The sequence below is a fragment of the Leuciscus leuciscus genome (genome assembly GCF_965113295.1).
Source record: "Leuciscus leuciscus genome assembly, chromosome: 3".
Taxonomy (NCBI): domain Eukaryota; kingdom Metazoa; phylum Chordata; class Actinopteri; order Cypriniformes; family Leuciscidae; genus Leuciscus; species Leuciscus leuciscus.
This window is the reverse complement of record NC_138727.1, coordinates 48393871-48421813: the sequence shown is the minus strand read 5'-3', so window position 1 is coordinate 48421813 and position 27943 is coordinate 48393871. Positions and strand designations below refer to the sequence as shown.

Genomic DNA, 27943 nt, shown 5'->3' with positions numbered 1-27943 from the left:
GCAAACAAAGGTTTATTTTCCAAATATTAAGTTCTGCTTTTCTGATGTATCAAATACTTATGTCATGCAATAAAATGAAAATTAATTACTTAAAAATCATACAATGTGATTTTCTGGATTTTTGTTTTAGATTCCGTCACTCACAGTTGAAGAGTACCTATGATACAAATGACAGACTTCTACATGCTTTGTAAGGGGGAAAACCTGCAAAATCGGCAGTGTATCAAATACTTGTTCTCCCAACTGTACAAAACCGTACTGAAACCGTGACCCTTAAAACCGTGATACAAACCGAACCATGAATAATTTGTACCAAACATATATATATATGAGAGTTTTCCTTGAAAACGTGCTTGTGCTTCTTTAAAATAAATGACACTTTTATCTTGACATTCCCACATTTTGAGTGACTTAAGTGTCCAAATACTTTTGCATCCACTTTATTTTCATTTGGATCAGTTATTAAATTGCTTAAATATATTTAATTATGCAGAAATTATCCAGGTTCAGCATCACGCACACCCTCATTGCACCATGTCAAATCTGGTGACGAACAATGAACCTATCAGTTGAGGAACACGATCACGAGTTATGACGCAAGTATCGGATATCAGAGAAGACTGGAGCTGTTTGACAATAGTCTGAAACCGATAAACGTGAATTGTTCAGTGTCTCTATAGCGTGGGATCATTTTACAGGAAGTGAACTCAGTTCAGAAGAGTTTGAGCTATTTTTGATGTGAACACAAGATGAATGTCAGCATGACTCAGACATTTAGATGTTGACACACATGCCAACAAGGACGTCAGTCTCTCACTGCTGTGATTATCTGATAGTTAAATATGATTAGATATGTTTCCCACACAACATCCTTTGTCAAATAAAGGTTCAAATGCAGGTGGAGATTATTGCTCATTTGTTAGTCCTCATTTGTTTGATCATCTAATGAATTGCATTGGGATATATACATATTAAAATAGTTTCTGTATTTAACCAATGTATGATTGAGATAATGCCATATAATGTCATACTTTGAAGTAAATCTAAACAAACAACAGCTCGGATTAGTCACCTTAACGTAGTCACACAAATCTTCACAAAACAAAACTCTTTTATATCATTCACATTTTATTCTATGATTCTGTGTACTACTTTCACTGTTTTAAGGCTGATCATTGCAGACATGCATGAAGTAATGTCTTTGTGGCTTTCAGGTTCTGGTTGCATGCCAGTGGAAAAGTACTCAAACGCATGTTTTACATGACGGCCCTGACAGATCTGCTGTGTCATTGTGTGATCACATTCCACCAGGAAGATTTGTTCCTCAAACGAAAGGTTTTGATTATGGTTTTGATAGCAGCTTCATGTGTTTTGGGTCAGACAGAGGTGCTGATCATCTCCTCTGTGTGTCTCCAGTGGGCCTGGATGTGAACTCAGCGTGAACTTCTGGACATCAGTGCCTGTGTAAAAACAGCACAAAATATCACCTTAAAGTTCACAGACTGCCATTTATAATGGTATGAGTTGGTTTGTCATTTCATCTGCTTTAAGCAGCTAAAATCCTTTATGTTTCAGAGCATTTCATGCATTGTGAGTGCATTGTTGGCTTGTCATGTTGATGGAGATCGGCACACTTGCAGGTACAGTGATTTTATGGCATGTGTGTTTCCTAAGCATAATCAACTCTATCAGTGTCTGTGAAAACAAACAATTTATTAAAGAAATAATTCACCCCAAAATAAAATATCATCATTTACCTGCCATCATGTTTTTCCATATATGCTACTATTTTATTCTGGGTTACACAAAAGGAGAGTTTTCCTTATCCTTAAAGCTGTTCATAGTGACTAAAGGCCGTCTAGCTCAATAAAGGAAGAAAAAACAGTAACAGAAAATTACCTTTTTAAAATTCTAAGTCGGAAGACATTGCTGAAGAAAAATCAACTTGGTATTAACTCTAAAATCAAATCATTCATGCAAAATTATTATGCAGCTTTCAAATCAGTGTTATTTAAGTATCACAGAGATACTATTATAGTTTCATTAAAATTTCAAATTATTATTTTATATATATTTTTTATAGTTAAAAGTTTTAGTAATTTTGTTGTACGTTTTTATCCTTTTTATTAATATTTTTTTGTAAATATGTTTACAAGTTTTTGTTGTTTTAGAGTTTATTAATCATCAGGTTAAACCTAAAAAAAAAAAGAAAAGAGAAATGAAGCCTTGATGACTAGCTAAAATAAAATAAGTTTTACGTTTTTAATATTTTAGTTAATTTCAGAAGTAAATGTTATTTTTAGTTGTAGTTCACTAGAATAGCCTAATCCTGTTTCAAATGGTTGACATTATTTAAAATTATTCCTTCGTGTTCCTCAAAGAATAATAGCTTTCGTATGTGGAATGACATATAGACCTACCATACAGTATATGACAAATACCACTCACTCACATTAATTTTCTTATGAAACTGAAAACATTTAGTTGAGATTACTAAAGGTGAAGAAATATGTGACGATAACAAACAGGCCTAAAATAGCTCTTACTCGACGAGAATAGCGGAGTCCACACCACAGCTATAAGTTAATGACACGACATATAGCGCTTTTTCCAGATGATGAACGATATAAGAAACAAAATGACAAACAATCAGAATCCACCTAACTTTAAATTTGCGCGACTCGATTCAGCAGAACGTTATCGAATCACGTGATTCGATTCAGCAGAACGTTATCGTCTGTTCGTGTGTACGCTAATATAGTTATCGCGCTAATATAAGTTACCGTGTGAACGGGCCTTTGTAATATTTACATTTACCATTACTGATAACAAATCATCTGTAGCCTATGTATGAAACCGGTAACGCTATATGACTGATTGACTGTTTTGATGTGGTGATGAAGGCATTATTTAATTGAGTGAATGATTCTTTTCACATTAGTGGTACAATGCTGGTCCAATAGTATGCGTGAGATATGTGAACATGCATGCTAGTGACAGCACTTTTATGGATTCAGAATATTCTCTGCTGTTTTTAATACAATGTAAATTCATATACCAGTTCCATTTGATGTTTACGCAGATTAATGGATGTGGAACAGAGTTTACGTTAATTCCCTGTTTCTACATTTACAGGTCAAGAACATCCCAAATTCTGAAGGTCAAGTCTGTAATTGCTCAGGCTGTGTCTACATATACATAACATTTGCAAAACATGATTTTGTAAGGTGCCAGAAAAAAAAAAAAAACAATGAAGAAATAAGCCTTCCAACAACAGCACTCCTGATTATCCAGGGTGGGAGACCAAGTTTAAGAGCTTAAGAGACAGAATCTTTTGTAAGACTAGAAGGTGAGTGTTGCCAAATATCAAGAAAATGGGACTTAATCATAATCTTCTATTAAGGACTCTGAAGAAAAGACTTTTAAGCTTTTGTTTCATTCCTCTACAGAGGTTTACATGCAAGTGAAGACACTGAAGGCAGGTAAAACAGAGACGGATCTTCTCTAACACAGACCTATAGACAGCTGAGAGGAGCTGTGACCGGACAGAAGCGAGGCCTGCAGACTCAGCTGATCGAACGCTCTTCTCTGATAACACTGCTCTGCTCTAGATTCATTACGCAGCAGGTCTGGAGTCTTCGGTGTCGACCTGAGGAAGAAAAAGCTGTTGAGTTTGGTGTAGCCTAGTGGATAAAAATCTGGACTACATTTTTATTTTTACTCACCTGTGCACATACGAGCTGACGGTGTGAACCCTCGCGATCTGACCGGGATACACTCCCAGAACATCTCGGCCCTGACGACGAGCGCTGGAGAAACACAGTGAACAGAGGAACCTGATCAAACAAACATGATGCACACAGTAAAACATACCAACATGCTTCAAATCTATGTGTATTAAAGCAACAAACTGGCCAAATTTAATCTGAAACATATACACAACATTAACATTTTGAAGTTGAAATGAAAGCAATATCACAGCAAATGTGAACTGCTTAATTTAAAGATGTCCAGCACACTTTATTACCCGTTTAACATCCATAACTGGAGCTAAACACTTTTAATTTGAGTTATTAGGAGTCAAAGGCTTTTAAAAATCATTTATACTTACACTTGTGCTGGTTGATGTTTGGTGTCCTGACTTTCCTTAAACTCATGTAACCTCAGAGCAATTCCTGACCCGGCCATCCTGCACATAACCTAATTAAAACTGGGTTTCGGTTGAATCTTACATGCTCATTAATGGCAAACGTACATAAATATAATGGAGCCTATATATGGAACATAAAGACATAGAACAGATTATCCAAGCCTAAGCTGGTTTGCTCGTCTGATTCAGAGAGGTTTTGGGTAGTTAGCTAGCTAGTCAGGCAGGTGGACCAATTGAACGGTTGTTTTCTTTTTGAACAGGATAGCATTGAAACAAAATGTTAATCATGAACACTGTTATAAAGCTCCAAAAATAGACTTAAAACCGGATCTCCAGAAATTGTTTATAGTCATTCCGTGATTCTTGCCATTGCAGTTTCAGCTGCGGCTCATTGTGTCTTGTGTTTGTAGAGTGAGTCACTGCTGAGAGTCTTGCTTACAGGTCACAACCAAATCACACATTCAAAAGCGAAATCTTCAACTGAAAACCAAACGAAACCTGCTTTGAAAGACAAACGCGGGCCACCTTACCTGCTTGTTTTCAGTCAGCGTGTAGATTCATTTGCACTTTGCATGGCTGAAAGTCAGCGTCCTCGAATGGACAGCAGCGCTTCTGTTACCTGAGCACAGAAATCTGACACAGGCCAGAGACAGAGACACTGATATCCATTCTAGACAGATCAGGATCTGATGGATTCTGGGTCTAGTTTTAAAGCGAACGGGGCATTGCATTGCAACCAGACAGCACATAGTGTCGGCTCAGATCCGGGCCACATCTGGTACATGTGGATTCGACGCGTAACAGATGTGTGCCGGATCTGGTCCGACACTGTGTTGCTGTACAATGAACACTTCAATACAAAATCATCATGCACTCGTTCAGAAAGACAAATGCTCTAGTTTATAAAGTTTCATTGGATGTGTCCAGTGTGAACAGCCTCAAATAGTAGTGGCACGTCATGTCAAAAAATGCTCCCGGTGCAGATATGTTGAATGGATTTATTATAAGCGAGGCGCTCGCGGTGGGCAAACTACGGCCCGCGGGCCACATAGGCTGTTTAATCCGGCCCGTCGAGTATTTAAAAAATTGTCTTAAGATCGCATTCATTTAGCCTTTTTCTTGCAATACTTTGCGTTTTATATATATATATATATATATATATATATATATATATATATATATATATATATATATATATATATATATATATAGCGTTGCATATATTTGACAATCGGAATATCAGATATTTCATGCCATAGCTAACAAATGTAAAAAAGGAAAAATGACATAAAAGCAGATCATCATTCATTCAGCGCTGTTGTGGCTGCGGTGTGTCACGTAACAAGCAATGACGCGTCACCATGGAAACCAAACAGACAGCGACTTAAGCGCATAGACTTGTTGCACGTTAATGTTTTTTCCTTTTTTGGAAACACACAGAGAAAAAAAATGTTTGGTAACCGCTTGCACACCCGTTTAGTTTTTCCTTTGATTTGTCTGCTATTTAGTTTCTTTGCTCCTCTGGATTTGTGGATGTATCCTGACTGATTTCGTTTACCGACCTTTATCGCCCGGCTTTCGACCGCGCTCCCCTGTCTGCCATGTAGCTGCTACAGAACCCGGTTTTGTTCATGAAATGTTCTGATCTGCCTTTGCTTTTTATGTTTTATTTTAGTATACTTAAAAATAAATTTGTATATTCGTTTATTTCGTTTTTTCCACAAATGTATGACTTTTGGAAGTGCAAATTGATTGCCATATGCAGTTTTAATAAAGTTGAATTAATTTCTGTCATTTTTACTCTTCTAAGTGTACACTTGCAGGTGTTTTGTTTCTAATTTACTGTTAGGCCCATTAAATAATAATAAGGATAAACAATATTTTGAAAGTATAGGCTATAATTATCTAACATCTAACTAATTAAAAATTAACCTCAAAACATAACATGCTAAATGGGGGATATCTAGCATAAAAAATGTATTGTCAGAATGTCGTCTCTCAGTTGTTGAATTTCGCGCAGACGTTGCCACAACGTAAATGTGTTTGCTCAGCCCAAGCGGGATGGAAGTCGACCGGAAGTTGAAGCCGGCCGCGTGCCACCATCTTGTAGCAGAACTTCACCTGCTGTTAGCATCCCATTGACTCCCATTCATTTTGGCGTCACTTTGACAGCGAATAACTTCACATCTGATGCGTTTAAAGACTCCATTTGTCCATTATTTATTTCTAAAGAAACACGACAATGTATAAAATGCTCCATTACCTTGTAGCTAAATGTTATGGCCCCGTAGAAGCAGTTTTTGTAAAAGTAGGCTAACGATTGCGTCATAACCACGCGACTCTCTGTCGCACAGTAGAGAGATTACCGTATGGACAGGAGGAGAAGCTCGCGGGCAATCGGGGAGACGTGGAAGCAAAATGACAAAATAATTAATCAGAATACCTAGCAAAAGTCGCTCCTGCTCCTAGCTCGTGGATACCTCCTACTCACGCTCTCCGTCTCTGCAAGATTCGGAAGGGAATGATTCAGATTTCTCATGCCACAGCCACTAGAAGACAGACAGGTTGCTCACGTCACATCTACGTCGTCAAGCTCGGTTTGAGTCTGCGCGTCAGGAACGGAAGTCCTAAAAAATCGCTAAAAAGGGGCTTCACTTGTCTCAATTGAGTTCCAATGAGATGGCTCTGTCCACTTCTTATACTGTCTATGGCTCAGCCCGATCTCATGAAAGTGCGAATACCTGGAATTGTATTTGTAGTGCTTATGATACGCAGTTTTCGCATGCATATATGATACGCACTTTATGGCGTGTAATAGGCACGCAATCCGCACCCCTAATCCTAACCAAGGGGTTTACAGTGCGTAGCATATGCACGCAAAAAACATTCTTGGCGTACAAATGGCACGAGAAATAAAATTTGTGGTATAGATAGCCCTCTCTCCTCCAGGCCAGCACGCGCTACTCCCTCTAACCCCTGGTTATCTGAGGTTCTTCGGGAACACCGGACCGAACTCAGGGCAGCGGAGAGGAAATGGCACAAATCAAAAGACGCATCTGACCTGAGTATGTATCAATCTCTCCTCTCCTCCTTTTCTGTTGATGTTCATGCTGCAAAATCTTCATACTTCCACAACAAGATCAACAGCTCCTCCAACACACGATTACTCTTCAAGACATTCAACTCTCTCCTCTGTCCACCTCCACCACCACCCGCCTCCTCAACTGCTGACGATTTTGCGCACTTCTTCACCAACAAAACAACAGCTATCAGCAGTCAGTTCTCAGCTCCACACACACAGGAACCCAGACCGACCCCTTCCACAGCCAATACCCCTCTGTCCTCCTTTTCTTCGCTAACCGAGGAAGAAGTATCTACACTTCTCCTCTCCAGTCACCCTACCACCTGCCCGCTTGACCCCATCCCCTCACACCTTCTACAAGCCATCTCTCCCACACTTCTACCATCACTCACACACATCATCAACTCATCCCTCCATACTGGCACCTTCCCTACAGCATTCAAGCAGGCTCGGGTTACTCCACTGCTCAAAAAACCCACGCTAAACACATCATTTGTAGAGAATTACAGACCTATCTCTCTCCTACCATTCATTGCGAAGACACTTGAAAGAGCTGTCTTCAACCAACTAACATCCTTCTTGTCTCTAAACAACCAGCTGGATGTCAACCAATCTGGCTTCAAGAAAGGACATTCAACTGAGACTGCATTACTGTCAGTCACAGAAGCCCTACGGATCGCAAAAGCTGCTTCTAAATCTTCAGTCCTCATTCTCCTGGATCTGTCTGCTGCCTTCGACACGGTGAATCATCAGATCCTTATGTCCACCCTCTCATCACTGGGCATCACAGGAACTTCACTCCACTGGTTTGAGTCCTATCTCACAGGTAGGTCCTTCAAGGTCGCATGGAGAGGTGAGGTATCCAGAGCACATCAGCTGACCACAGGTGTTCCCCAGGGTTCAGTTCTTGGTCCCCTCCTCTTCTCCATCTACACCACATCACTGGGACACATCATACAGGCACACGGTTTTTCCTACCACTGCTATGCTGATGACACGCAGCTCTTCCTCTCCTTTCAACCAGATGATCCCACAGTAGCTGCACGGGTCTCAAGCTGTCTGGCGGACATCTCCACATGGATGAAGGAACATCACCTGCAGCTCAACCTGGCAAAGACTGAGCTTCTCGTCCTCCCTGCCAATCCGTCTCTACAGCACGACTTCACCATCCAGCTAGAGTCATCATTAATCACCCCATCAAGATCGGTCAGAAATCTTGGAGTAACGTTTGATGACCAGCTGACCTTCACAGATCACATTTCAAAGACAGCTCGATCATGCAGGTTTGCACTGCACAACATCAGGAAAATCAGGCCTTTCCTAACTGAGCATGCAACACAACTTATCGTCCAGGCCCTGGTCATCTCTAGGCTTGACTACTGCAATGCTCTTCTGGCTGGACTTCCAGCATGTGCAACCAAACCCCTACAGATGATCCAGAATGCTGCAGCTCGTCTTGTCTTCAACGAGCCCAAGAGGGCCCACGTCACTCCTCTGTTCATCTCTCTGCACTGGCTACCTCTCGCTGCTCGCATCAAGTTCAAGGCACTGACGCTTGCTTACAGAACTATCACAGGCTCAGCTCCCTCCTACTTTCACTCACTCCTACGAGTCTACATCCCTACCAGACACCTACGATCGGTCAACGAGCGACGTCTCGTGGTTCCATCACAGAAAGCCACAAAATCACTTTCCAGAACATTCTCATTCACAGTTCCATGCTGGTGGAACGCTCTCCCCACCCTCATCCGGAATGCAGAATCCCTGACAACATTCAAAAGACAGCTGAAAACCAATCTCTTCCGTGAGCACTTAACCTTATAGAAAAAAAATAAAAAATAAATAATAATAATAATTCCTTTCCCTTTGAAACATCACTTATCAGGCTTATGCTACTCTGAATAATACCTGAACTTCGTATTTTGAGCACTTCCTGCGTTGTTGTTGCTTTTGCCTCTTTATGATGACTCGCTGAATTTTGTCCTAATTTGTAAGTCGCTTTGGACAAAGGCGTCTGCTAAATGACTAAATGTAAATGTAAATGTAGATAGGCAATTTCATGAGATTGTGTTTCATAATCTGCTACTGGGCCGGCCCTCTGTCAAATTTTAAAACCCAGTGTGGCCCTTGAGCCAAAAAGTTTGCCCACCCCTGCTCTAGTCTAGACAGTGTTGACTACTCAATTCAATTGCTTGCAATGCTTACTTATGACACTTAGCAACACAGCTAAAAGTATTCCTCATATTTCGGACCTTTTATTGTCTACTGTCTTTAAGAAGCTCTTGGTCTGCAATTTAACAAGTTGTCTGATCTGGAAGCGAACAAATGCAACTGCTAAGAGCAAACGGATTAAGAGCAGTTAAAGTCCCCCTGTGGTGAAAATGAAGCTTTTAATGTTGTTTATATGTCTATGTGGTGTTTTTAATATGCTTTAAGACTAACCAGGTAAATTCATAAGTCGACACCATTGCTGAGTATTTTCTCCTTAAAACTGCAGTGAACCAAAGACAGTCTCAAAAACACGGTTGTAACCAATCAGATCAACGTGTGATCGTCAACGAGTGGATCTCTGAGCTGGAGTGAGTGAGTGGAGGCGGGGCTCATTTGCATATTCATAGAACCGCGTATAGCCTACTAAATGAGGCAAGGGTGTCGAGTTACATTCAAGCTGTTTTAACAGCATGAAGAATTTTTTAAGTAAGTAAAAATCGCTTAAATATGTCATTTAGGCACAAAGATGAGTTTTAAGGGATAAAATTATTGTCTACAGGGGGGCTTTAAGTTTGACAGAATTATCCTTTGCAAAGGAATAATATAAAAATACGTTTGCATGTACTTTTACAATTTATAGCGCATTTATTACTAGGCTACCTGGAAATAAACAATGTGTGGTAGTTTTTCAATAACTTCAGAGACTATACCAATATATCTTAAAATCCTTTCATTGTAACATAACTGATACATATGATTGTGAATTTCAGTGCTAAGCTTTTAAACTATTATTAATAATAACAACAATTTGGAGTGATTTTAATAATTGAATATCATTTAAACGTATTTTTAAAAATTGTATGTAAACGTGTGAACTATTATTACCGAAACAAATTAAAAGTTTCTGTTTTTGGAAAAGCAGACTTGAACTTTCTGTTTAATCATGAGGCTTCAGATTTATGTGTTGAACACTAGAGGGAGACATCCTGCAACTATATGTGAAGTCCTCATAAACTATGCACTACACGTGTAGTTCAAAGCAAAAGATGTATGGAATAGTTTATGGAAATCAATCCCCAAGTTTGTGACTTCAATCGATTATTCAAAGAGTAGTTTTGGTCTCACTAATATTATTATTATTCATCCGTGTCCTTTGTTTACTGTATATTATGCATTCATTAAATAAGACAAAGGGTCCCAAATGTTCACTCTGTCCCGGGAAAGAAGCTGGGAAACTCATTGTTGGTGCATTTATTGTTGTCTTCATCATTTGGTGTATAATAAGTGAGTTCTGGCGCTGTCTGTTTATATGAGGTCTCTTTTCGGTAGGCAACATTTAAGCATTTATCATGCATATGTAGCGAGACCAACAAAAGCCTGAAGAACGACAAAGCCAGGAAGAGGAGGAGGAGGAGGAGGAGGAGGACGGGGGGGTGTCCGGTAAAAACGGGTCCCGGTGTGACGTCGAGAGGTTTCCTCCTCCGTCCCACTGGCAACGGCTGAACGGCTGGTGCTGGAGACCAAATTACTAATCCTACTATTGCAAAGGTTCAGCTCATTGATGATAAGCTCAGGCTGACGTTGCTTTCCAACCACCCAATGGCAAAGGTTTTGGTTCTGAATATTAATTAGCACCGACATTAACATGTCAATAGCGAAATCCTAGGCTTTTAAAATTAATGAGCCGTACCGTTCAGAAGCTTGTGTTCCTGTTATGATATATTTCAATGACCATGGGGTAGAAAAAGAAAACGTATATATTATACAATAATTCATATTTTAAACATGTTTCTTTTGCATAAAAACAAATGTTTTTAGCTACAAATCATTTATTTTTATTTTTCATGTTTATCATATTTATTTATCATGTGTTATTATTTGTATTATTAATACAATATTGACAGGTAAGTGAAGCACCACCTTTTCCTTTTTTTTAATGGCACCTTTTCTATTTCTACATTTCTATGAGCTCATTGTTTCTGCCTTTAATTATTTAAATTAATACATTTTTAGCTAACTGCGTAATTTGTATATGTACATTTCTGAAATACATAACTTAGACAGTTACCTCTCATAACAGATCACTCTAATTTGTCGCCAAAGTTGTTTAGTATTCTTCCCATGATGAAGGCTTATAATCTGAATATTCATGAGCTCTCGCTGACGTTGCCTGCCTAACCATCCAATAGCGACGCTTATCTCATGAATATTAAGAAGCAGGCCTTCGCCGTGCTAGGATTCGGGGAAATTCGAGTGCTGGAGACGGGGTGCGCCGTCACCGCGCTTTCTGCATCGGGTTACGCCATTCATCCAGGGTCATTCAGTTCACCGGTGTAACGAACATGATGGCCACTTCACGGGCGCGCGTGCCTCCGTTTTCCTCATGACCGACCAGCGGCGGCAGCATCATCTGCTTGCGGGTTTGGGTTTGTCTCATACCGGGCTGGCGCGGAACCGATCCCACCGTCTGGCGGAGCGTCTGCCAGGTATTGCGTGCTTCGTGTTGTTTATTTTTCCTCCATCACCGAGCAGCATCACGGGCCAGGCCGAGCATCCGCGCTGGAGCATCACTGGCCGCCGGGCGGGGATGTTTCCTCGGCCTTAACGTTACCCGTGATGCTGCTGGACACACGAAGCGCTTATTTATATATATATATATCGCGCACTGTTTTGATATAAATCTTTCAGATATTCCATTACAAGCACATTTAAACTGCATTCTGCGTGTTATTATTGATGCGCGTCCACCATTTTACGCATTTCGGCCAAATGGAAAACAAGAACGCGCACATTTCTCATCCTCCTGCCTAAATGCTTGTGTGTTTGTATTGTTATCACACAGCAGTGTTTGTGTGCACACACACTCATATATGTTCATATGCACGCTTGTTCTGGTTCGTGGCGAGCTGTCAGTCTGCTGTATTTATTATCATGCCGATATGGATTATATAATAGCAGCTCAATATGACACAAAAGTAGATGCTTCATTGTGTTTATTATGGTTCGTCATGTTAATTGCTGTCACATCCGTGTGTGTGTGTGTGTGTGTGATGCCCAACCGTGTCCGCCATTGTTTTTGTTGACATTGGTTTGGATGGCTTCTGTTGTTTAGACCTCTCATTTTTCCTAACAACGTGAATTAGGCATTACTTGCATTTAAATGCATATCAAAACGAGCCTCTTCTATGAAGAATATGTTTTTATTTTCAGATTTTAAAGTCGTTTGATGTTTTTTTTGGTAAAATTAGAAGAAAAAAAGATGAAACTGCAAACGAGGCTTAGAAAAAAACAATATTTTTATTGTAATATTTTATTGTCACTTATTAATCACTTCTGTTTTCTTTCAAAATGTAACATTTGGAAGAAAACTACATTTATGTGATGTGATCAATGTGCAGGAAGCCATTTTGTTGTCATGTGACAATAAAAACATAAAACAGAGGGCCACTCATAAATATCACATTTGATCTTTTTATGAAATGCTTTAAGACAAACAATATGAATACGTCTTGATATTTTAAATAAAAAATAATTTATGTTTGTAAAGAATATTCATTACCTTGAAAATGTAGTACTTATGAAAATAATGATCAAGCAGAATAGCCTTAAAATATTTTGGGTGCAAGGAAAGTATTTTAGTGATTAAAACCTGAACCTCAGAGAACATCAAAACCTTTATAGAAAAATAATTTGAAATGTATTTAGAGATGAATCCAAATTCTATTTTTAAACATGCATCATGTCTGAACTTCATGCATTTAGTTTCATGAGTGAGTTATTCTGTTCTTGGCATCCTGAATGGATGTGTAAAGTTACTTGGGCTGATGATGCTGTGCCTGTTTCTTCGTGGTACAGTGTGATTTAATAAAGGGGAGTTTATGGAGGATTATGGGAAGTGCATGAATTTACAGCATCAACTATGCAGAGATGTGGAAATCCAAAAAGAGTGTGAGGTGCCTGTGTTCCCATATGTGGCAGATTTACTTTGTTGTAGATTAGCTGAGGTGCAGATGAGAACAAACAGAAGTGTGAGACATTGTAAGGATTGGTTGTAATGTTCGAAGATTTATTGTCTGAGATTCTGAGGTTGATTCCAAGGTCCATATGTTGATTATAAGGCTGATCCGAGTTTGTAAAGGCGATTCTGAGATTTTGACGGTTCTATGTTTGATTCTAAAATGATGCTAAATAATGAAAAAGTCCCCCTGTAGTCAATCATTTCATCCTTTAAAAATCATCTTTGATTACCAATATGACATATTTAAAAAAAATGTCTTAAAATAGCTTGAATGTAACTCTACATCCTTGCCTCATTTAGTATACGTGGTTCTATGAATATGCAAATGAGCCCCGCCTCCACTCACTCACACCAGCTCAGAGATCCACTCGTTGACGATCACACGTTGATCTGATTGGTTAGTTTGTGACGTCAGAAACACCAGCGATTTCAAACCGTGTTTTTGAGAGAAAATACTCAGCAATGGTGTTGACTTATGAATTTACACATTGTTTGTCTTAAAGCATATTAAAAACACCACATAAACATATTAAAAAAAAGCTTGATTTTCACCACAGGGGGACTTTAAGTCTATTGGCTGTTTCTTTACAAAGTGATAGAGCTGCATGATTCTGGATGAATTGATTTTCTTGTTTCAAATAAAGATCACGATTCTCCCACGATTCTAAACAGAAAACTAAACAAAATAACATGTAATTTACTAGTGTTTCTGACAAAATGTTAACGGCTGCAGTCTATTTAAAATGTTTAATTAATTTCAATGAATTAAAAAAAAAATCAGGTTGAATGAATGATGCAATGACTCACTCATAAAGACTTCACTTGTTTCATTACTGGATGAATCAGCTTTTTGAACAAATCTCTTGAATGAATGATGCATACATTTTAACGGTCACTTGTCGCCACCTACTGGTGTAACGATGTAATTGAAATAATCGATGTAATAAAAAGACGTTTCATTACATCAAAGAAGTTTTTGTAGCCGTTTCGTACCTATACATAAACTGGCTTTCGGGATCAGCTGAAGCACCAATGCAGTTTTGAATGTTCACTGTGATTTTTATCGAAGGTTTATCGGACACCGGAGAATCGTGGTCATATAGGAATGAGATCGTGTGGGTGTATGAATCAAGATCACGGTCTTTTTGCGATTAATTGTGCAGCTCTACAAAGTGACATCGCCATCTACTGGCCTGGGATGCATAATACAGTGTTTTTAGTAGGGATCGTTTTAACAACGTTAATTGTCGTCAGTACATAAAACACGCAAAGCAAAGCTTTACTTGTAAAAGTACCATTAGTTGCTATGTTGATTTGAAAGTGAAATGACTGATTTATAGTTTAGTTTGATTCTAAGATGATTTTACAGTTGATTGTTTAAGTGAGTTCTGTTTATTGTAAAATTCTAATTATATTGTTGAATTATAGAATTGTCTAGTTCTAGTTTGATTCTATGGTTTCCATTTCAAATAGTGTTCTGATTTATTTGATCACTCTGAGGTTCAACAGTTGAGTTCAATCTTCGAACTGTTGAACCTCAGAATGATGAAATAAATTAGAAGTTCGGATGTTGATTAAAATGTCCTGTTATTCATTATGGCTTTCTGAAATTGATTGTAAAATTCGGCATGTTCTTAGGTTGGTTCTTTGAGGGTTCTAAGATTCTGAGGTTATGATGTTGATTTTAAGGTTCTAAGATTAATTGTAGAAATCCAAGGTTGATTCTGAGGTTGTAATGGTGATTCTGAGATTTTAAGGATGATTTTAAAGGTTCAATGTTCGATTCCAAGATGATAAAAAAATAAAAAAAAAAATAAAAAAAAAGGTTTAAGATTAAGTTCCAAGTTTTAATGTTAAGATAATTGTCAGGTTGATTTCCAAGATTATTTCCAAGAATCTCAGATTATTTTAATGTTGACTCTATTTGAATGTGAGTTCTGTTTATTGTAAAATTCAAATTGTGATTTAGATCTATTGCTAATTGGGTTCTATTATTTATTTTATCATTCCAAGGTTCAACAACAGATGATTCTGAGATGATTCTAACATTCATTCTGAGGTAGTGATATTAATTTACTATGGGGTTCTACAGTGAGTTTGCTTATAAAATTCTAAATGTCTTACATTGATTCTCAGAGGGTTCTAAGACAGATTGTGAGGTTTCAGTGTTGATTCTAATGTCATTGGGTTCATTATAGGGTTATTTTATTGGTTGTAACATTTCTGAGCTGGTTCCAAGATTAATTCTAAGGTTCTAAAGCGTCACAATTCAGAGAAGAAGCACGTATCGCATCAGCATCCAGAGTGAGAGAGGAAGAGAAGGCCACGGGAAGGGGCGGGAAATGTTTCCCTGCTCTTAACAATGACTTTATTTCACATGGAAGTGTGTGTGTGGGAGAGGGGGAGAAGCGGAAGAGAATGACCCTTGTGTGTGTGTGTGTTTTCTCTATTTTGTTGTTTCCTTCCAGGCTGAGTCACCGTTGGAGTGTCTGAAGGGTCGCGAGAGAGAGAGAGAGAGTGAGTGAAAGTGAAGGAGGAGGCTGAGACGTTACATCACAACGTGGCAGAGAAAGTGAGAGGAAGAGTGTGAGAGAACAGGAGGGCAGAACGAGACGGGCGTAAGGGAGAGTGAGGGAACAGGACAGATCCACGAGCAGGAAGTCGAGCACTGGACTGACCCTTGAACTCTGACCTCGGACCCAAAATGAACGACCAGAACGTAGTGAAAGAGGGATGGGTGCAAAAGAGAGGTGAGAAATGCATCGCTGTCGTATATTATGTAAAATATATGTGTATATGGGCATGCTTGATGATTTTTATTGGCTCGACAGGTGAATACATTAAGAACTGGAGACCGCGGTACTTCCTGTTAAAGACGGATGGCTCGTTTATTGGATATAAAGAGAAGCCGCAAGATGCTGATTTGGCGTATCCACTCAACAACTTCTCCGTCGCCAGTGAGTCTCTCTCATTAGCAAAATTATTTAAATGAAATCAAAATGTTTTATGTCTTCTAGACCATGCGTATGCTAGTGCAGGTGTTTTCCAGTGTTTAACACGAGGATCCGCTTGCTAGGGACACACTTCTTAAAATATGAAATAAATACTATATAAATGACCCATTTGTACGGTGATAGATAAAAAATATGATAAAGATGTGTAATATACTGTCTGGAAAGTATTTATTTTAGTTGTCATTTTGTGGATTCTGTCAGAATAAATAAATGACATAATGTATGATTAATCTCTTGATTAATTTCCAACAAGAAATGTATTTATTTTTTTATGCATTTTATTTATTTTTTATGTTTATTTTACCCGTGCTATTTTTAATTTGTGATATCAGTGTGTCATATTTCTGGCAAACCCTTCAAGATCAATTTACTGTTCTCCAGATGCATGACTCAGTTCATTCAAAGCAAACTGATTCAATGAAGAGCGTCACGTGCTGACGTCATCAACGTGACATGAGTCCGTGTTTTGAGATGATGACATCATTAGTCCACATGTAAACATCTTTCCTCCTGTCTCTGGTCAGAGTGTCAGCTGATGAAGACGGAGAGGCCGAAGCCCAACACCTTCATCATCAGGTGTCTGCAGTGGACCACTGTGATCGAGCGCACCTTCCATGTGGACTCGCCCGACGAGAGGTATCACATCACATCTAACATGCGCTACCGGTTAAAAGTTTGGGGTCGGCAAGACTTTTTTTTTTTTGCAAATAAAGGCATTTATATGTTACAAAAGATTTCTATTTCAAATAAACTTTCTTTTTCACAAAAATGTAGTAAATTAAAGGTTTACACAAAAATATGAAGCAGCACAACTTTTTTCAACATTAGCTGTATTTACATCCACCTATTTTTATGTGCATTTTGGGATATTGCGTAAAAAAATGCTAGATGAAGATGCTCGTACATTTTAAAAATGTTCATAAAAAACGCTCAATTAAGGCTGAGACTTATTGTATTTTTTTTTTTTTTTTTGCAATGGAAACACATTTACTGAATAAATCCCTTGATGCGCAACAAAAAAAAAACCTCTTTGACTTTGCCTCAACAGAGGATGTGATTGGAAGAACTGGACTAACCAGCGGACCAATAGCATCACAGCATCTCAGATGTTGGCTTGATCGTTCTGAATCACCGGAGTCAAAGTCTGTCATCAGAATAATTTGGTATAATGACACGATTGCTTTCCGTACGAAAGCAAGATAACATGACAGCGTTTATTGCGTTTCGTCTGCGCCTGAGTCGAAAGTAATTTATGATGGAGGATAAAAGAGTCTAATTTCAGCAACTTCCCTTTTTATTACAGATGTTTTGCACCAATTTCCCAGGAAGTAGCAATTTTGGACACATGGGATGGAAACGGTGCTCTATTTGCAAATGTGCACAAGTTAAATTAAATTATTAGAAAACTATTGATAATAATCAGAAATGTTTCTTGATCATCAATTATTAGATTATTCATCATTAGAGTGATTTCTGAAGGATCATGTGACACTAAAGATGATGCTGAAAATTCAGCTTTGATCACTGGAATAAATTTAATTTGAACATGTATTCACATAGAAAACAGTTATTTTAAACCGTAATGGGTTTAATATTACACTATTACCTTTTTTTTTCTGTATTTTTAATCAAATAAATGCAGCTTTGGTGAACATAAGACTTCTTTCAAAAACAATACAAAATCTTAATGACCCCAAACTCAAGCGAATGAAGACTTAAAGGTGTAGTTCATCCAAAAATGAAAACTGTTATTATCTTAAAAAAATAATTATTTACCAATAAAATTGCATTTGAAAAGTAAAATAAATTCCAAGTGATTCTCTGAAACCAAGGCTAAACTCAATTTCTCAAGGAAATTGATCTCGTTTTATGGATGTTAAAAATATTTGCAATGTAGGAAACCAACACTTCTTCGTATAATCATCAAACCGGTCACAGTTAATGTCAGTACAGTCAGAAATCAGCTGATTAATCGGCCTGGCCAATATATGGCTTTATCACGACTGACTGCTCATTTGTTTCCTTGCTAACAAGGGATGAGTGGGTCGAGGCCATTCAGATGGTGGCAGACAAGCTGGCCAAACAGGAAGAGGAAGGAATCCTGTGTAGCCCCATCTCTCAGATCGAGAACGTCAACGAGGAGGAGATGGACACGTCAACCAGTCATCACAAACGAAAGGTTAGAGATGGTGCCGGGCCGGTGGATCCTCGTGCATGTGCTCAGACTAACCCTCTCTCTCTTCTTGGACAGACAATGAATGACTTTGACTATCTGAAGCTGCTGGGGAAAGGCACGTTCGGGAAGGTGATTCTAGTGCGAGAGAAAGCCAGCGGCACATATTATGCAATGAAGATCCTGAAAAAGGAGGTTATTATTGCCAAGGTACGAAACCTGGCGCTCTGAGAACACACTGAACTGAGAAGTGATGGGCGTCAGCTGAAATCAACATCTCTCTCTCTCTCTCTCTCTCTCTCAGGATGAAGTGGCGCACACACTCACGGAGAGCAGAGTTCTGAAGAACACTAGGCATCCGTTTCTAACTGTGAGTGATGCCATAATATAAATATATAAAATCCCACTCTCCTCAGACAGTCCTCATGTTATTAATTGTAATTAACACACACAAGATGAGTTATTAATTGTTTTGTCTTGCCTGCAGTCGCTGAAGTACTCATTTCAGACGAAGGATCGTTTATGTTTTGTTATGGAGTATGTGAATGGAGGAGAGGTAAATGTTTTCAGTTATTTTAAATGTTCTTTTAAATTGTTTTACAACTTCAAAGGCTAGAGAGAAAGTTCAAAAGTGAACTGCCTGTGAACTTGTTTTGTACTTTCTCTCTAGCCTTTGAACTTTGCATTTTCTTTTTATCTTTCCCTCCAAATTTAAAACTCCCTTTGGAACATTTTCAAACTTTTGCTCTTTCTGTCAAACTTCTGACCTTCTAATCTTCTTCTGAACTTTTGGATCATTCTTGTAAACCTTCTTTTCAAACTTTCTCTCTAATCTTTGAACTTTTTCCCAAAAATTTTCAAACAATTTACAAAAGAAAAATTAATTTTTTTTTCAAAATTGTTTTTCATAGTCCTTCTTTAAAAATTGTAGTGTTTCTCTGTACATTTCGAACTTCCTGTAGAACATTTTTTAACTTTTGTCTTTCCAACTTTTGATGTTTCCAAAATAAACCACCTTTCGAACTTTCTCTGTGATGTCTGAACTTTTATTTTGAAGATTTTCAAATGTAAAGTAAAAAAAAAAAATTCTACATCCTTTTTTCTTTTGAATTGTCATCTTTCTTTCTTTATTTCAAATGTTAATTCTCTATATGTATGTCAATGTGATGCACTGAATATTGAAATATTCTGAATATTTTTTTCTTTATTGTTGCAGTTGTTTTTTCATTTGTCGAGAGAACGCGTGTTTTCGGAGGACAGAACCCGTTTCTACGGCGCTGAGATCGTTTCTGCGTTGGATTACTTGCACTCTGCCAAGATTGTTTACCGTGACCTAAAGGTGAACAAAACACAGACTAATTTTCATCCTGTAAACCTCAGCATTATCAGCTTGAACGTAAGATATAACAGAACCACGTGTTTGTGTTTTTCCAGCTGGAAAACTTGATGTTGGATAAGGACGGTCACATAAAGATCACTGATTTCGGCCTGTGTAAGGAGGGCATCACAGACGCTGCTACCATGAAGACCTTCTGCGGGACCCCGGAGTATCTGGCCCCTGAGGTACGGGACACAAACCTGTTGTTTTATCTCTTTAAAGGTGCATTGTGTAATATTTAGGAGGATCTGTTGACAGAAATGCAATATCATATACATATTAACTATGTTTTCAGTGGTGTATAAAGACCTTACATAATGAACCGTTATGTTATTATTACATTAGAATGAGCCATTTCTGTCCTGGCTGCTCTCTGCCGTCTCAGACGACGACATCTTTTCCTGTCGTCCACCGTAACTTCTGTTGGTTGCAGTTCGCAACCTCACCACTAGATGCCGCTAAAAATGACACACTGTACCTTTAAACTCTGCACAGGAATCCCTCTGTACTTTGGTAAATTTAATATAGATGACTGTTTAATCTCAGTCTGTCACAGCCGGAACAGGGCCACACTTTAGCTGTGTTCTTTAACGTCCGTACAGAAATAGACACACACAGCAGGCTGTAGACAAGACTGAGCAGCTCATGGGTAAAAATAGAGTGATCAGACAGGAATCGTAACAGTGACATGCTGGCCGTTTTCAAGCTCCACTTTAATAATGAAAGAAGAGTACAGCATTTTTAATAAACAATGCTGTTGCATATGGATGCTGTAACACAGATGACTCATTCTAAAGCTGATGTCATGATCAGAACTGTATGATGTAATCATATGTCAGGCTGTTTTTCCATCTTTTGAGTCATTTATCTGGGTTGGATGACCTCAATAATGATTGATTATTGATATTAATATGATTTCAAATGACTGCCAGTAGTAATTAATCAAGTATATTAAGGCAATTTGACATTATTGATTTTGTTGTTGTTGTTGAAAGATTATATAATTGTTTCTGGATCAGCCATTGGAGAGTAATATAACTTGATTATTGATCAGGAATCTGAGGATAATGTGATTGATTATTGATCAGATGTCAGAGGATAATATGACTGGTCATGGATCAGATATTAGGATAATGTCCATAATTGATTTTTGCTCTGATATTGAAGCATAACATAATTATTGATGAAGAATTGACCTTTCGCCGAGCCCCGCCCCCCTTAGTTACTGTTGCTACGTCCGACAAACAAATGGTCAAACACGACCAGCGCGACAGATTGCCATGACGGGAAGAGGTATACCCGTGCGTGTCAGTGACCTTTTTTTGGAGTAATACCTCCGCGATATCCTCCAGATCGAGGCAAAAGGGGTTACAGTATGCCGTGGAGGGATATATTCGAAATATAAAAATACACAATGAAGGAGACACGACAACTATCGAGGCTAATGCTTACCGGTCTCAAGCGAAATCTGAGAAACCCCGTGACAATCGCAGAAAAATCTCTAATACCCACGCAATCGACATAAAAACACTTGCATCTTGGAAGTTTGATGAACCAGCATCCCCAGGCATCGTAGACCTCTTCTTCTGTCTTGATTTTATCCGATTTGTTGCAGACAATCGCAGTTATCTGAGCTGTTAGCTATATTTTGCTCATTTTTATTAGCAAATTAGATTTTTATTGTTTTGTTCCAGTTCAGCCCTGCTAACGTTATGTGCTTTGTTATTGGGGAAGGGAAACAACTAACGTTAGGGTTGCCAAATGTCCCGTATTTTGGGCATCATTTATTTGTCATAATTAATAATGCATAATTTATATCTCCCTTGTCCTGTTTTTTTTTTTACTGCAAAGCTGATCTAACCACTGACTGATACAGCAGCAGTGCTGATCACGACACCTGTTATCATCCTATCAATAATAATAATATATAATATATTATGATTTAATATATCATTATTTAGGGACAAATCATTGTTTGGTTTATCGCTCCGAGCGGGACTTTCAATGTCAGCATTTTGATTTCGGCAAATCATAGGCGAATGCAAACAACGTGATTATTGATTCCAACATCCACTCACGCAAGAAAACGTGCAACCTAACGTTACCTGAGGGAATAATACGCTGATTTACTGCTCAATAAATATTTCTGATTGTTATCAATGTAGAAAACTGTTTTTTGTTTTGTTTTGTTTTTCAGGATTCTTTGATTAATAGAAAGTTTCAGAGTTTTCTGAAATAGAAAGCTTTTCTAACGTTATAAATGTCTATACTGTCACTTTTGATAAATTGAATGCATCCTTGCCTATTACTTTTCTTAATTTCTTAAAAAATCGTACTGACCCCAAATTACTTTTACTGGTTCTTTGTGGCAAGCTTTATGCGCGCGATCGTGCGCTTGAGTGCGGCTATATTACGTAAACGCTCATTATCCTGTAGTAGGCTATATTTAAGTAATTCAATCAATATAAAGGGGCGATTTGTCCACTAATGGCTTAAATGAATAACTATAGTCGATTAGAAAATGTTTTTTGTCGGAGGCAGCCCTTATTCCACATATTTACAAACGCCGTAGGCTTCACCATCTTGCTTGGAGAATGTTTGTCGGACATGCTCACATAGTAACGGTTGCTATGATGTGTGATTGGACAATGGCCGTTTTGGGGGAGGGGCCGGCGAAAGGTCAATTGGGAGATATTAATGAGTTTTTGATGGTTATTGGTGGCTAACATAATAATTATTAAAGAATTGGGAGATATTAATGTGATTTTTGATCATTATTAGAGACTAATATAATTATTAAAGAAGAATTGGACGATATTCGTTTTTGATCAATTATTTGAGGATAATATAATTATTTGTGAAGAACTGGGAGATATTAATGAGTTTTTGATCCGTTATTGAGGATAATATAATTATTGATCAAGAACTGTAAGATATTAATGAGGTTTTTTTCCTTTCCTCTTCCTGTTTGATTTTTGATTGGTTACTAGTGACTAATATAATTATTAAAGAAGAATTGGAAAATATGAATGTATGAGTTTTTGATCAGTGATTGAGGATAATATAATTATTATTGAAGAATTAGGAGATATTAATGTGATTTTTGATCGTTATTAGGGACTAATATAATTATTAAAGAAAAATTTGGAGATATCAATGAGTTTTTGATAGATTATTGAGGCTAATATAATTATTAATGAAGATTGGAAGATATTAATGTGTTTTTGATGGGAAGATATGAATTTGATTATTGTTGAGGTATTCGATTATAATGTGATGTGATTGTTAATCAGGGATGTTATTGAGTATGAATCATGTGTGGAAGGACAAATTATAATGATTATAGTTATTCAATCACTTTTATTGTTGCACCACTTGACACGAGTGTGCAGAGGACTGGAGATATTAAAGTATCTTGTAATATTAAAGTGTTTTTTCCCCCCCATTATTGAACATAATGAGACTGTTTAAGGTTGAGGTGTTGTTGTTCGTCTGATTGATCATGTGATGTTATTGATCAGGTATTGGAGGACAATGATTACGGGCGAGCGGTGGACTGGTGGGGTCTGGGAGTCGTCATGTATGAGATGATGTGTGGACGCCTTCCCTTTTATAATCAGGTACAGTACGACTCACTGTAACCGTAACGACACACATCACATAATTGCTCTAGTTTATGCTGACGTGCGTCTTTCTTCAGGACCATGAGAAGCTGTTTGAACTGATTCTGATGGAGGAGATCAAGTTTCCCAGAACCCTCTCTGCAGACGCCAAGTCTTTACTGTCTGGATTACTCATCAAAGACCCCAATAAGAGGTCAGTGTGTGTGTGTGTGCCTTTCCGAATGCCTTCTGAATTCCGAATGCCAATAATTGTTGGCATTCAGATGTAAAATCATAATTTCCACATGAGCGCACCAGGCTTAATCTGTATCACGTGAGAGCTGCATGAATATTAATCTGCGGTTTATTCTCCGAAGGCTCGGAGGAGGTCCTGATGATGCGAAGGAAATCATGAGACACAGTTTCTTCACGTCGCTGGACTGGCAGGACGTCTATGACAAAAAGGTACAAGTGCATTCGCAACATATTAGAGGGTTTAAAAGCAGTCACGTGACTTAAAGATTTCTTTGAAAGAATGAAATACTTTTATTAGTAACACTTTATTTTACAGTGTCCTTGTTACATGGACTTACCATAGTAATAACAGTAAATTATGCATAATTACATGCAACTAACCCTCAACCAAACCCTAATCCTACCCTAACCCTATAGTAAGTACATGTAGTTACTTAATATTACTCAGTACTTAAATGTATAATTACACTGTAACAATGACACCTTTAAATAAAGTGTAACTCTTTTACTCAGCAAGGATGCATTACATTGATCAAAAGTGAAATTGAAAGACATTTACAATGTTGCAAATGACTTCTATTTCAAACCAATGCTATTCTTTTGAACTTCCTATTCATTCATCCGTGATTTATGTACAATAATCTGCTTTCTCTCGTCCAGCTGGTCCCGCCGTTCATGCCACAGGTATCATCTGAAACCGACACCAGGTATTTCGACGAGGAGTTCACGGCGCAGACCATCACCATCACCCCTCCAGAGAAGTGTGAGTGTTTTCCCAACCTCTCTCTTTTCCTGTAGCTTTTCCTCGGCTCCTCACGGCACAGGAAGAGGAAGTTACATTCGGTACACAATGAAAGAGCCGTGCTTTTCCATCAAGCGTATCACTGTGAAAATCTGCATGGCGCTTATCGCTTCCACTCGGAGCCGAGGTGGAAAATCGAGTCGGGCGTGAAGTGTGTAACGTTTCTCTCTTGCTCTCCTGCAGATGACGAGGACGGGATGGACTCGGCCGATAGCGAACGGAGACCACATTTCCCACAATTCTCGTACTCGGCCAGCGGGCGGGAGTGATGTCATCAAAAACCGCCGTTTAAGGAGTCCTGCGTAGCCATGCTAGAAAGAGCCCCCCTCTCTCTCCCCCTCCGTTTAATTACTGATAGTCATAGCGAGTCGTTTTTGTTGCTTTCTGTTTTTTTTCCGTTTTTTTTTTCATGTGGGACTTAAAAGGGGTTTTGCACAGTTGGGTGAGACTTGAGCTAGTCGACCCACATTTAAAGTCTTGTACACTTTCAGCTTGTTGTTTACAGATCATGGACAGTGTTTTTTGGGAAATATGATCAGTATTGTTGAAGACCTACAGCATTTCTTTCTTTTCATTTTTTTTTTGCACTTGTTTAAAAGAGCCGTTGTGGGGAACAAACCAAAAATGTTGCCTTATGTGTGTGGATCTCATCAGACAGACAGACAGACCGACAGACAGACATGTAGTCGGGGTTATATTAGACGCAGCAGTAGATCTGTTCCTGTGAGGCTCACAAATGTAAGTTTGTTCCTGATTTTTAACACACACACACACACACACACACACACACACACACACACACACACACACACACACACACACACACACACACACACACACACACACACACACACACACACACACACACACACACACACACACACACACACACACTCTGTCTGAGGCGTTGAAGAGTCTTGTTCCTCGTTCATGCTTTCTGTAAAAATGAAATCTAAGGGGATGTGTCATAGGACACTAGTGTTAATATTTGCATTTCTTTTTTAGTTTTTATCCTCACGCTCTGATATGAAGGTTTCAGTTCAAACACTCAACCATACAACAGACTGCCGTTACTGTAAGGTCTCTCAGGCAATTCAGAGCACAAGTGTGAATCTCACGAAACCCGTCAAGAACATGTCTGCGTCATATTTCACTGCAAAATCATAGACAAAAAATATATATTTTGCATGAAGAAAATTAAGCATATTTTAGCATCACTTGGATGTTTTGCATTGAAACGTTATTTTCATGACAAGTTCCTCCCAAATTCTCATTACCGTAATGCAAAGAAAATCTCATTTTCATTACTATAATACAGAAAGATTATAGTATGATATTTTAACACTTTAAAATAAGGTTTAATTTGTAAACATTAATAACTACATTAGTTACCATGAACTAACAATGTACAACAATTCTACAGCATTTATTAGTCTTAATGTTTATACATTTTTCAAATTTAAAGTTGTATTTGTTAACATTAGTTAATGCACTGTGAACTAACATGAATGAACAATTGCATTTTTATTAAGTAACATTGACAAAGATTATTAAATGTTGTAAAAAATAAATTGCTCAGTTAGTTCGTGTTAACTAATGCAGTAATGTTAACAAATTGTAAAGTGTTGTTGGTATTTATTTTACTGACTTTGCTAATTCAAAAAAAAATATGAGTATTTTTATAGTAGTGCAGTAAAAAAAAAAAAAATCCATAATTACCCTAATAATAAAATCAACCAAAGTAATGGGAATTACAAACAACTGCAAAGTAAAACATTTGATTTTTTTTTTTGCTTTATGGTTAGGCTATGAGATTTTGCTGGTGCGTAATTACCATACAAATAATGTCCCGATGCAAAAAATCATAATAGTCCCCAAAAAATAAAACATAAATAAAAATAGACTTGCTATTAGAATTAATTTCTTATTTTTGTATTTTGATTTTCGGGGTGATCTATGAGCTGCGCATGTTTTCGTGAGATTCACCCATAAATCTACCCACCGACGGGGTGAAATCTGCCCAAATGTGCTTTTTATCCCTTTGTCCTTCACTGCTCACCTCTGACAAGCTGAACGGGCCGCTTTTAAACGTTCTGCGCTCTCCTAAACCGAGAAGCGTCGAGGACAAACGTGTAAAGACTCCTTTTGGGTGGCGTTTCCCCTTTACTGTACAGAGCAAACAGGTGTGTGTCTCTCTCACCAGCACAGAGAGAGACCGATCAACCACTGACCCTCACTTCTCACCACAGAGAGAGAAAAGCCTAATGTTGGACTATTCCTGAAGATGTAAATACAAACCTCGCGCTCTCTTTTTACCGTTATTGTTGCATCATTCTTTATTTTAATATTTTTTGTTTTGCATCGAGAGCTGTCTCCATAGCTGTGGAAATCTTATGGACGTGTGATGTCTGCGTTTGGAATCAATACCAAGTCAGAACACAGACTCATTAAATGTGCAACTGAGCCATGCAATACCAGTGTGAATGACCCTTGACCCCGGAGCCCTTCTCTGTGTGATGTACATATGCAATGCCTTCTGTTTGTGACGACAGGCGCGTGACGGTGATCGTGTGTGACAAAATATGAGTTGAAAAAAAATATTTCCTGAAATGACACAAAATCATTGGAGGAACGACGAGTTGACGACGAGTTGCTATGGTTTCAATCCCATCCTGTTTGTACTCAATCCAGTGAACGTTTTGGAAACTGCCGGTGTTTGTTGCGGTTCTTCATGGCGAATGATATGAGTGTGAGTGATTTGTTCGTTGAAGTTTCAGTTGTTATTTTCACGCTGTGACGCATTCGGTCAGGCTGACGAGAAATCCTCATTAGGTTTTCTAATGTTGTTCCGATGACGGAGTTTTTTTTTTTTTTTTTTTTTTGGTTGGTTGGTTTCAGCGTATTTTTGTACTATAGATGTAATTTAGTTGTATTTATTTTCGTATGTTGGGATGAAGGACGCTGTCGGCCGCGTTTATTAAGTGCTCTCTCTCCCTCATTATTTTTTATACCTTTCCTTTAGTCGTTTGCCTGTTTTGTTTCATACCAAAACATTAGGGCAAGTGCCATGTAGAGGACTTGCATTGCCATTTGGTAGTATTTATTTTAAGTTATATTAAAATGTTCAAATTTCCCAGTATGTCCATGTGGTATTTTTTCCTGTAATTAAGTTGTGATGTTTTAATGCTGCATCATCTCTATGTGTGTGTGTGCATTTTTATTTATATATATATATATATAATATAATATAATTTTTAT

General features: G+C 38.1%; 2 protein-coding genes across 5 annotated transcripts; one reads left to right on the top strand and one right to left on the bottom strand.

The window, feature by feature from the left end:
• Positions 1-1064: 1064 nt before the first annotated feature.
• On the bottom strand, positions 1065-5157 carry LOC309494884 (uncharacterized protein). 3 transcript variants are annotated; one of them, XM_082164344.1, is made up of 5 exons: positions 4681-5157; positions 4112-4189; positions 3726-3809; positions 3516-3649; positions 1065-1460 (listed from the first exon to the last, which is right to left on the bottom strand). In XM_082164344.1, exons 2-5 carry the CDS (start codon positions 4186-4188, stop codon positions 1363-1365), a joined length of 393 nt encoding a protein of 130 aa, XP_082020470.1. In that variant the 5' UTR covers position 4189; positions 4681-5157; the 3' UTR covers positions 1065-1362. The 3 variants fall into 3 exon arrangements, with proteins under 3 accessions (XP_082020470.1, XP_082020468.1, XP_082020469.1); XM_082164342.1 differs by having other exon boundaries at positions 3726-3836; positions 4112-5157; XM_082164343.1 differs by having other exon boundaries at positions 4112-5157.
• Positions 5158-11671: 6514 nt separating this feature from the next.
• akt3b (v-akt murine thymoma viral oncogene homolog 3b) lies at positions 11672-27818 on the top strand. 2 transcript variants are annotated; one of them, XM_082165595.1, is made up of 16 exons: positions 11672-11929; positions 15475-15520; positions 15930-16211; positions 16293-16418; positions 17000-17111; positions 18510-18654; positions 18727-18858; positions 18953-19018; positions 19136-19204; positions 19865-19987; positions 20083-20211; positions 23548-23646; positions 23727-23842; positions 24006-24093; positions 24544-24646; positions 24869-27818. In XM_082165595.1, exons 3-16 carry the CDS (start codon positions 16166-16168, stop codon positions 24952-24954), a joined length of 1440 nt encoding a protein of 479 aa, XP_082021721.1. In that variant the 5' UTR covers positions 11672-11929; positions 15475-15520; positions 15930-16165; the 3' UTR covers positions 24955-27818. The 2 variants fall into 2 exon arrangements, with proteins under 2 accessions (XP_082021721.1, XP_082021720.1); XM_082165594.1 differs by lacking the exon at positions 15475-15520.
• The last annotated feature ends 125 nt before the right edge of the window (positions 27819-27943 follow it).